At 45.1% G+C, this 11,986-nt stretch overlaps 1 protein-coding gene across 1 annotated transcript in view; it reads left to right on the forward strand.

Annotated features, from left to right (window-relative positions):
• Nucleotides 1-5,003, forward strand: part of AKAP10 (A-kinase anchoring protein 10) — an 85,061-nt gene extending 80,058 nt beyond the window's left edge. Inside the window, exon 15 of the mRNA XM_027626450.2 lies at nt 729-5,003. Coding sequence (XP_027482251.1) covers nt 729-734 — 6 coding nt within the window. The 3' untranslated portion in view covers nt 735-5,003. The remainder of the gene's footprint in view (nt 1-728) is intronic.
• The last annotated feature ends 6,983 nt before the right edge of the window (nt 5,004-11,986 follow it).

The following is an 11,986-nucleotide window of genomic DNA, read 5'->3' on the forward strand; positions in this document are numbered from 1 at the left end:
AACATAAATTACCAGTGTACTTGGGCATTTAACATAAACTACCAGTGTACTTGGGCATTTCACATAAACTACCAGTGTACTTGGGCATTTAACATAAACTACCTCACAGCATTTCTGAATTGTTTCATTTGTATAGGTCCCAAGGACCTTGTCTCCTGGGATGTTTGTTTCCTCCCCAGTGCTGTGAATAAAGGGTCTCCGCCTCAGGACCCTGGTGTTAGGTGGCTAGAAATCAAAGTTCTTTTTTTCTTTCTAAAGATGTTGGAGTATTTTGTATTACGGCTCTCCTGATTTAATGAATCCCCTGTGGATTTGTCATTTAAGTTGTTTTGGGGTTTTCCCTGTTACAAACAATACTTGAATGAATGTGTGTGTATAACTCTATGCTCTATGGTTAATTCCTAGAAACAGAATTACTCTATCAAAGAGTAGCTATTTTGTTCTAGTGTCTGTTGCCAAAAGGGAAAGATAAAAGCAGATCTGGGTGCCAGTCGTTGTTACTGTTACGTAACCTTAGGGTGAGTTGCTTGACCTTTTTAAGCTTCTGTTCGTTCATATGTAAATGAAGATAATTCTAGTGTTTTACCTCAAGATTGTAGTCAGAGCCTGGCTGTCATAAGTGCTGGTATGTAGTAAACACTGAGTGTTGGTTCCCTTCTTAATCTGTAATGATAATATGTTACTGGTCATAAAAATGTGCCTTACCCTTTTCTTTTTCTTTTTTTCAGCTATGACTCAAGACCTGAGATAAAGGAAATCTGCTTTTGAAAAATAAGAGAACTTTTTTCCTTTGGTTGGATTCTTCAACACAGCCAATGAAAACAAAGCACTGTATTTCTTTTCACTGATATATCACTGTTGTTCCCAAGAAAGAATGGCAGACAATCCTAGACTTCCATCATAAGCAGAGTGACATGCATACATATTTGCTGCACATGATGCTCTCACAGTGAAAGTCATAAAGAGACAAAGTGGTATTGTTTACATTACTAGAAAATTAATAGCTTTCCAATGGCAATAACCCATTTATGAAAGAGTTTTAGTCCACTGGAATAGACAGGGACCACATACTGTAGGAGGTAGATGAGCGTAGAGCTGATATTTGATGCACATTCTGTAGTGGTGGCCCAGCCCTCCAAGTATCCTAAAGCAGGTACCAGAAGTGCTTTGCTTTGGCCTCCTAAACACACAGGTGAGTCAGCCCCTCCGAGAGCCAGGCAGCTCCGAGCGGTGGTGCGGTGCTAGTGGGTTGTTCTCCTTCAGTAGAACGGGGCCAGGGCTCCCTGGCGGTCTTCCTTCACAGAGGCATTAATGTGGAAGGAAGCTAGCCGACAGGTCAAGTCTCCGTGACATTGTCCTTCCCTTTGGTGACAGTATGCAATTTTCACGTTTTAATTGCTCCTGAGATGCAGTATACTGAAAACCATCTCCCCTGCTAAACAAAAAGATGAGTCTCCTTTACATTGAGCGTGAAGACTTGCTCTTCTGGAATACTCTGCTCCAAGTTACTTAACTTTTCCTTCAGAATACATGTGGAAAAGAAGGAAGAGTAACAATCACTCCAGTTTCCCCCTGTGATATCTTGGACAAATGTCTATACCTAGATTGTATGGGTTTTGTTTTGTTTTTTCTTTTTTTTCTTTTTTTTTTTTTTTAAGATTGGCAAGCAAGGGTTGGGGTGGGAGGAGGCAGGAAAAATACTCAGCCTTGACCGCCTCCCCTTTCTTTGCTGTGAGCTGGGAAGTGTGCAGCTGGTGGCCTTTTTTCGTTCTGTCTTCAGGAGAGTAGGAGACTCCCTCACTGCACTCCCACTCAGTCAGCTAGTGGGTGTGGACCTCGCTGCCATCAGCAGGGCCACTCCACTGGCAAGCACACTCCACCGGCGAGGCGAGGCCAGTGCCTCTTCACTGCACATGACTGAGGGAGAAGAACGTTCTCTTAGATGTTACTGCTTTTGCTCAGACTTTGCAAAAAAAAAAAAAAAAAGATCTATATATATATAAATATATAATTATTAATCACCTCTGTCCTTGAGAAAGTCTTGAATGAATAGAGAATTTATTTCATTGCAATATATGATTGTATAGAGGGACACTGTTTCATCGACAGAAGAAGCAAAAAGGCTGTGTATTAGTTTTTGGTACTATGTACCACCTCTGTTATTCTTCTAAAGCGAAGTATTCATGTACTTAAACCATATTCTATTTAATTGTGTTTGATTTTAAAAATATATATATATGAGAATTATATTTAAAATTGTGTCAACTTTCTGCTTTCAGGGCACTTACGGTCCTTCTACTGAAATGTGTTGATTCTTCCAAATATTTCCATTTGCTTTACAAAAACCCAGACATGAGCCACTCCTGGACTTAGCCTTGTGTTTGGAGTGTTCGGCATAGACCTGAGGTTTTATTAGGTGTATTTGCTGTGATTAACGCATTTTGTTCTTTTAACAAAATATTTCCATTCTTTCACTTTGCTTCAACCTTTAACAGAAAAGCAATATAAAGGTCATAGAATAAAATGTGGTTTTGGGTGACTCTTACTGCCTGAGCATGTTTTGCAATAACAATTTCTGTAAGACTCTAGGCTGTTTAAACTCGTGCTTTCAGTTAATATGTAGTAATTTCTTTGTATACGTTTTGTGCTTCTGAGCTAGATATGTCCGTAGTCGTAAGGTTCTTATAAAGAGAAGAATAGCAAGTTGAAGACTTGGTTACTTTCTTCTGCCCCACCTGCTGTGGGACACAGAAGCAGATTTATACATAAATACTGTATGCGAATTTAATATTTGATCAGAAGTATGATCCTTGTACTTACATTAAAATTGGAATTGGATTCAGCCTGACTTTGAGCACCACTGAGTTCCAGGCTCTATGCAGTGCGCCCACAAAATATGAGGCCTCGGCAGGATTTTCATAGGCTCGAGGAATCCGTTGAGCATCTATTTTTATCACGTTGCTGATCTCAACGCAAACTGTTGGAAAAGATGTTAGTGCAAAAGGGGTACCTTTTGTAACTTGCCATGTCTTCACTCCTGTAAGATTTGAGGAAAGTAAAAAGCAAATGTCAACCAAGTCCAGCGAAGAGCAATAAAACAGGGAGCAACTTTTTGTAACTTTTTCAACTTGGGTTTTTCAGTATTCGGTAGAGCTTTATGAAAGGTAAGTAATGCACATTTCTGGAGCTGTGACGAGTTCGGTAGGAATTTGGGAGGGAAAGTCACTCTGAATTGTAGACAATTACAGACAACCTTGTTTTAAGTACCAGTACCTAAGCACCTGCTGAAGCAGCTGACCTCTCTCTCTCTGCTGATACTCTTTGGGGGTGCCCGCCTGACTCACACTGACCCCGCCCTCATTCCTACAAAATCAGTCTGAAGTGACTTTTTATGACATGAACCAAAAGGACCTTGACGAAAGTACTACCAGACTGTTCTAATTAACTCATGATCATGCGTCCTCAGCATGTTTGCAAAATACCCCTACATCCGGGAGAATTTTTCTTTAGCAAACCTTTGGTCATTTTGTGAATTCTCTCAAAATGGAATCCTCAACTAATGGAGCTAAAAGACTCCCTCGTTTCTATAGTGAGGAATTACTCAGGCCTTCTGGACCAGGGCCTTTTCATGCTTCCCAACATCCTTCCAAAGGATAAACACCATCCCTGCTTTTAGCAACTATAATAAACCCAGAAATAGAGGGCATTTCTATCAATGAGTAACTGATAATAAGCTTTAAATGATGGAGGGCAGTGATTATTATGAAATAGGTACATGCTGACCACTTCTATGGACTAGGCAAGACTTCTGTCCTTTGGCTGGAACTGTAAGTGGGAGTAAATCTCAGCGAAACCCTCAAGGTTCCAAACTTAAAGATGCACACTAATAATTACCTCATGAGGCCCCTCATAGATAAGCCCTGTGGGTACTAAAAAGGCCTCTCTGCTGGGGCAGGGTTGGGAATGGCTGGGAGTAAGAAGTATGGTATTCTGTGGGTTTGGGGCAGGTGGAAATGGCCGTGGCGTAGCGAGTGTTGGAGGAATCCATATAAGCAAAAGCCAGACCTTCATGCTCAGGGAGGAAGAAGTTCATCTGCTTGCCTGTCAGGGTAGTGAGTATTTCTGCCTTAGTAACTGTATGCAACCAAATTATTTCCTCAGTATGTTCCCCTCAAACCGCCTGCTCTGGTACAGTGAGGGTGTCCGAACTCACCTGGAAAATTAAGCCCCTTGCCCAAGGGTGGTAGTGCACCCACTCCCCCAACCCCAGGCACTGCTGAGACACGTACACCATTGCTGCTTAGTTGTACCCTGTGTTCGTGAGCACAGGCTGGGGCAGCTGGGCCCTCTGGGCCTTTGGTGGGCAGGCAAGGTGCCTAGAAAAAGCCGGCTTAAGTTCAGCTCAGAGAAAGCTGGGAATTGCCAAGGAGCAGATGGGATTGTGGTGACCGGCATTTCCCCGACTTCAGGTATCTGAGTCCCCCATCTTGAATGTGTCTTCAGGCTCACCCCCTAGATGGCCTCTGCCTAGTCACAGTAAGAGTCCTGCCCACGATGCAACTCGTGGAAAGGCCCTAGCTAAACAGCGCCATGGGCTTCCACACTGTGTAGCTCTGAGCACCCGGCCGGCCTGGTGTGCTCACCAGAACCCAGTGGGCTCCACCCACACCTTGGGTTTCCTCCTCTTGACAGAGAGCAGCCTTTTGTTCCTTCTAATGACAGAGCCACTGGTTTAGCAAATGTTTGCCCATTCCGAAGTCTTAATGTCTACTATGCCAGGCTCTGTTTACAGTGCAGGGACACGGGAAATAAGACAAACTTCTGGGCCGCCTGGAGCTTCCATCCTACTGAGGAGGAGATAGAAGTTGGAGCTCCATCTATAATTGCTGGTACTTTTTGACTCAAGATAGCCTTTTGAGCCTATGATTTAACACCCTTTCCTTACAGAGCCCTGCAGGGGGTCACTAAGCTTTCCTGACCCATAAAGGAGACCCACAGGGTAGAAGGGGCCTAAGGTGGGGTTGCTCTTCCAAGAGGACTGGCTGCCCCGCCGTTCCATTTACTCCCTGCAAAATGAGAACTCAGGTGTTGAGCACCTGGCTGACGACAAGGGGCGGCACCTGATGTCTGAGGCCATCAGGCAAGTTCTGAGTGGGGGAGGCGAAGAGGAGGCCAAAGGATCAGTCTCAGCCCCCTGGGGGCTCTCTGCAGAGCTTGGGGAAATGTGAATTCTTAGAAACAAGAAGGCTAGTAGTGTAAAATTACTACCTGCACGTGAGACAAAATCCCAGCCTTGGAAGAACCTAGCTAGCAACTGAGCTGATTCCATGAGGTGATCAGCTCTTTCTGAGTTGCTTTCATGATAATGACAACAAGCAGCAGAACTGAGTACTTAACACTGTGCCAGGCCCTGGAAAGGTAAGTACCTACTCTTCCCCTCGTATGAGGGAGGCTGAGGCTCCGGAGGCCAAGGAAGCCAATCCAGGCAGTGAACCTGCTCTCTTCCCCACCACCCTGCTCTGTCGTAAGTCGCCTTTGGCTCTTCTCTCATTGTGCTGCTTGTTGGTACTCATAAAAGACTAGTATAGCAGATGCTGAAGGTTTCCAGAAAAGGGGACCGTGGCTTTGAAACATTCCATCCATCGCTTTAAAGCAGCAGTTCTTAAACTTTCACGTGCATCAGGATGCCCTGGAGAAACTTGTTAAACCATGGATTTCTGGGCCTAACCCCAGTTCTGATTTAATCGGTCTGGGGTAAGGGCTGAGAATTAGCATTTTTAACACATTTCCAGGTGATGCTACTGCTGCTTTTGAGACCAGACCAGAGAATCAGAGACCAGACTTTTGAGAATCACTGCCTTCCAATCGTTCCTGTAAATTGGGAACTGAATATTTTAATTTGCTTTTATTGGAAATGCCCATGCTACACAGAAATGGAATTTGAGGCTTATTACTCGTGAGTCGCTAAAACAAGCACATGTATCCTTTATTAGCATTCAGATGTTAACGCCAGGAACAAACACCCAAACGCCACCCCACTGTCTCAGTCACTGAGCAGGTCTGAGACCATCGAGGCAAGTGTCTCCGGCTGGGGTAAGACTTAGAAGAAGCCACAGTCTAGTCTCAGCCCCACGGTCTCCTTCCCCACTTTCTGCCCACCCTGTGCCCCGTGCCTTTGCCGGCGCAGTGCTCCTGACATGTTCCTCCAGGGCTGAGACTTCGGGCTGTTGGGATCACACCCAAGGCCCCAATGGAATCTTGGGTGCAATCCCTGTCTGGTCCATTTCTTTCCACTGTGTCCCCCAGCTCCTTGATGCCAGCTGCCCTCTAAGGTCTTGACCATGCCTTTCCTATCTCCCTTGCTGTCCTCCTTTTTAAGTCCCTCCCACAGGACACTGGTACCTTGTTCTTCCTTTCTGCCCCTCTTCATCTCCCTCCCCGTTTCTTCCTTCAGCACATATTTCCTGGGCACTTGTTATATGCCTCTTCTACTTACTTGGGGTACAGCAGTCCCCAGAACACACATACTGCCTGTCCTCCTTGCAGTCTAGAAAACAATGACTATGCATGCGATGAGTGTTACGGGAGAGCATGAGAAACCTGTTGGGGGCAGTCTAGGTGGACCCCTCTTTGTGATTCACAGACTTCCTGATCATCACAGTCTTCCTCCAGAGCGTGTCCATTCTGCATGTATTTCTTGCCTCAAGATACCCTTTCTTCCCAGTCCCGACACACCCCCTTCCCCCCACAACTGGACCCGGACTCCATATTGGCATATTGGCATGACTGTCCCCTGCTGGCCAGTGCTGTTCCCATATCCTTGCTCCACATCCTCCATTGCCATGTGGGGAGGTGCCCCTACCTGGCTCCAGGACACTCCCAGCTATGTTTCTCCAAGTCCTTGATGCATCACTGCTTCATTCCCACCCCCAAGACACTTGACTGTCCATGATAATGATCCACCTGGCAACCCAGCTTAGAGCTCTTTGGCCTTCTTCGTTCTCAAGAACGTATTTTACTCTTCAGTCTCACCCGTAACTAGGTCTTGTCATCTCCTGCAACTGCTCTACTACCTCTGGTTGGTCTCTCCTCACATTTTAGCCCACCATAACCACCAACGATGCAAGAAACGTCATAGACTCCTACTGGAATGGGTGAAAAGAGAGGTGGGAAGAACCTTCGTAATCATTCCAGGAGTGTGCCCTCACTATTACAAGAGTTAGGTTTTGTAAACCAGCCTTTCAAAGAGCAACTTCAAAAGCAATAAGTGAATACTTTTGTTGTAAGGATTATAAACTTGCACCTACATGATAAGTTGAGGGTGGGGGGGAGAACTGTCCTATTGTGGTGACTTGGATCAAACTTTCCAATGACAATGTCAGACAAGTATTCTTAAATGCTGCATCTCAGACAACTTAGATGCAATTGAAAGATATATATTTGAAGAAAGAGGCTCTGGATATGATGAAGATATTGATGTCCAAGATGCATGTAGAGATGGAATAAAATTGTTACTTGACATGTAAGAATGGGGGGGAAAGCAATATTTTGTATTAAGGTATTATTGTATATAATGTTATTTTAAATATGCATGTGTAACTAAATAAATTAAATATTATAATTCGACATCTGACTATTTCATCGACATTCCTAAGAGTTTAAATTTATCCGGATTGATCCCTTAATTTTTAAAAATGTTTTCATTGGGGCGCCTGGGTGGCTCAGTTGGTTAAGCGACTGCCTTCAGCTCAGGTCATGATCCCAGGGTCCTGGGATCGAGCCCCGCATCGGGCTCCCTGCTCGGCGGGAAGCCTGCTTCTCCCTCTCCCACTCCGCCTGCTTGTGTCCCCTCTCGCTGTCTCTCTCTCTCTCTCTCTCTCTGTCAATTAAATAAATAAAATCTTTAAAAAAAAATAAAAAAATAAAAAAAAAATAAAAATGTTTTCATTAGGAAAATAGGGATTTGCCTTATAATACAAGGTCACCTATATCATTAATGAGCTCCCTGTTGCCGCTGAATAAATTCCAAGTTCCTTATGTAGCATTTAACACCCTGACTGATCTAGCTGCCTAGATCTTGGAACACTAGACTTTAAGCCATACTTCTTTGCACCCTTTCTTCAGTGGGCTTTCACACCTCTGAGCCTGTGCCTTTGCTCAAGCAATGCCTACAGTTTTAAAATGTCCTCCCCGACACCCTGCCTAAAGAAGTCCTTCTCGCTTCTAAAAGCTGGCTCACTTCCTTCTCTGCCTCTCTGTCCAAAAACCTTCCCTGGTGCCCAGTCTGTCTGAGTTCCCTGGAGCACATTCTCACACAGCTTCCAATATCATGTCATGGAGGGTTGGTTCTGGGCCAGTCGGCTTCACCAGATATGAGTGAGCTCTTCCCAGGGAGGAGCTGGGGTTGATCCACAGAGCATGGCCCAGGAGATGCTGGAGGAAAGGAAAAAAAAAAAAAAAAAAAACTTGCTTTAAATGAGGCCCAGCTAATGGTCTTCCAGACCCATCTACCCAGAATCAGGACTAAGTCGTCCTATACCTTACAGCCTGAAGGGGTGGGTCCCTGCTACCTGCTCCTGACAAGAGGCTGATGTTGAGATGTCACTCTCTTATACTAGTCCAGCAATTCCTAAGGTCTGATTCACAAGTGCCTGACGGCTCTAAGACCGTTTCAGGAGGTCTGCACGCTAAAATTATGTATCATAATAACACTAAGACATTAAGTACCTTTTCCACCATGTGAATATTTACACCGACAAGGCAAACACAATGGTGGGTGAAACTTACGGCACCATTCCAGGAATCTGGACAGTGACATCAAATTGGACCAGCAGTCTGTATTCTTCACTATCATGCACCTGTCCTAAAAAAAAAAAAAAAAAAAAAAACTGTTTCCCATAAGAGTGTCGTTGGTGAAGCAGAAACAATTATTAATTTTATTAAATCTCAACCCTCGAGTACGTGTTTTTTAATATCACGGGGGACAAAATGGGAAGTACGGGTAAAACGCTTCTGCACAGCGAATATGACGGTGGCCTCCAGGAAAAGCACTTACGCAGTTGTTTGGGTTGTTAGCCGAATCGGCTACAGAACAAACAGCTGACTAACTGGGTATTCAGACCTGGCTCTTTAAAAGATGTTTTCTCGAAGATGAGCGAAGCAAGCCTATGGCTTTGAGAAGAAAACACTGACAGCATTTATTGCCAAGGATAAAAATGTGAGTTTTCAGGCAAAATTTAGAATTTTGGAGAACCGGTCTTTGCCACCGTGAGCTGGAGAGCTTCCCATGCTTAAATGGCATTTCTGTTGCGAGCGGATTAACAGATATGATTCTTTTTGGCTATTTTTTTGGGGGGGGGATACCGTGTGATGAAATGTGTCAACATTTGGAGGATCCGCATAACCCAATGAACCAACATTTCCCAAATGACCAAGGTACGATGCACCAAACCACACATAGGTAAGAGAGTCATTTCCAAAGCGCAAGATCCACCAATAGAGCATGAAGGGTTGCCGAAATGAAGAAGTCTGAGAACTACCCCACTTGTCCAAACCTCAGGCTGGTAGAAAAAGCCACACTAAGGAGGCCAGACCTTATCCGCACTGTGCAACATGTTGGCATGAAAACAGGTTCTATCCCATATCGTGCTGCATCCTTGCTGTGGGATCTCCAGCATTTCCCTAACCTCTCTCGGCCTCTGCATCATCTGCAGAAATGAAGATAATGATTCTTCAGCAGCTGGTGGTGGCAGAGGGAGAAAGAAGTCCACCGATTCGAGAAACCTTTGGTAATGCAGTCAAAAAGTCCTGATGGTATATTACGAAGAAGAGGGTGAAGAGTTGGTTTTCTTTAGATTATTACAAAGAAAGACCCTCTCCAAAACTCTTACTTCCGAAGCTGCGGCCGTAGTGTAGATCCAGCAGGTCACGCAGGCCCTTGGTTCCTCGTTCGAGGCATCTCTGATGGTGAGGATTTACTGGGGTTGTGTGATTGCCAGCACTGGAAAAAGGAGTTTTCCTTCTCCTCTCCCCACTGTGGTGAGAACTGCTGATCTGGTGTCTTCCCCCAACTCAGGAGGAAGTGAACATTCTGTCCTGACCGCAGGGCCCAAAGCAATCTCTTCCTTCTGTGTTGCCTGAGGTTTTAGCCACAGCCCTGCGACTCCAGGCTTCTCGGGAAGGAAGCTCGTGGAGGCTGTGGGCCTGAGGTTAAACCTCAGCACTGCTTTGACGAGGAGCAGGGACATCAGGAGAAGCCGGCAGCCCCGCTGTCCTCCCTAAAGATGTACTAGGGGAGCCTCCTCCAGAGAATTCACACAACCCTGATTTCATGAGCATCCAGAGGTCAGGCTGAGAGATTCTCTCAAGAACAGGTGGCATCAACCCAGTTCCCAGAGATATACACCAGAGGACTGATTTATTGATTTATTACAAAATGCTCAACTGTCAAAAAGGAAACTGGAAAGAGCATTTGGCAAAATCCAACACCCATTCATGCAAACCAGGAATAGAGGGGAACTTTTCTCAACCTTGACGTTTGTGCAAACCCACGGAGTGTGCCACACCAGGAGTGAACCCTAATGTAAACTATGGGCTCTGAGGAATAATGGTGTGCGACGAAGGCCTATTAGTTGTACCAAATGTCCTACTCTGGTGCTGGATGTGGACAGTTGGGGAGGATGTGCACATGTGGGGACGGGATATATGTGCAAAATCTCTGTACTTCCTGGTCCATTTTTTTAACATTTTATTTATTTATTTCAGAGAGAAGAGAAAGAGAGAGAGCGCGCGACCCGGGCAGGGGAGGGGCAGAGAGAGAAGCAGGCTCCCGGCTGATCAGAGAGCCAAATGCGGGGTTTGGTCCCGGGACCCTAGGATCACAACCTGAGCGGAAGGCAGACGCTTAACCGACTGAGCCACCCAGATGACCCTCGGCTCCATTTTTTAAATTGAGATATAGTTGGCATATAACATTGTGTAAGTTTAAGGGGCACAGCGTGTCGATCTGATACATTTATATTACAGTGTGATTATGCCATTAATTACACGTTCTTCTAAGGGTAGGGACAACCTTCTGCTCAGTTTTGCTGCAGTGGTGTTGGTCTTTTGTTTAAAACCTTACAAAGGCTTCCGATCTGACCAGGGGAAAAGCCAGAGTCCTTATAATGACCTCTGAGACCCTTATAGAATCTGGCCTGTTGACTCTGTGGCATCATCTTCAATCACCCTCCCCCTGGTTCACCAGCTCCAGCCACTCTGGGCTAAAGGCATGCTCCTGCCTCAGGGCTTCTGCACTTGGGATGCTCTCCCTCTAAATACCTGCATGGATCACACCTTCCTTCCCTTCAGGTCTTCACTCAAATGTCACCTTCTCAGTGGAGCCATTCCTGGTCGTCTTTTTAAAAATTGTATCTCTCTCTCCATATTTCCTACCTCCCTTCCTAGATTTTGTTTTCTCCTTTGTACCTATCACTAGCTAACATCTTTTATTGATCCTATTTATGGTCTACATCCCCAACCAGAGAATAAGCTTCCTGAGGGTAGACACCTTGTCAGTTTGGTTCACTCATAAATCCTTGTTGAATGAATGAATGAATATGTGGGCTAGAATGCTGTGTCTGAAGATCATGACATGCCTCGCCACCACAAAGTCACATAGGAAGCCAGATCTCCAGGGATACTGAGTGAGCTATAATTGGAACCCAGGTCATCTGCTGATCCAGGGCAATGGCATTGGAGACAGTCACCCACATCAAGGCGACTAAAATCTCAACCAATATCTCCTCTTCCTCCACTGTCTCCTTGATTCCACCTTTTTATTCTTCTAAGGTTCCGAGCCCCTTTCTGATTGGAACGGGATTTCTTCAGATATGCTCAACTTTATGGTCTTGGGAGTCATATTTTTTCCCTAAGACATTTTTTTTAAGACTTTATTTTTTTAAGTAATCTCCACACCCAACGTGGGGCTCGAACTCACAACCCCAAA

The sequence above is a fragment of the Zalophus californianus genome, chromosome 16 (assembly GCF_009762305.2).
Source record: "Zalophus californianus isolate mZalCal1 chromosome 16, mZalCal1.pri.v2, whole genome shotgun sequence".
NCBI classification, from domain to species: Eukaryota; Metazoa; Chordata; class Mammalia; order Carnivora; family Otariidae; genus Zalophus; species Zalophus californianus.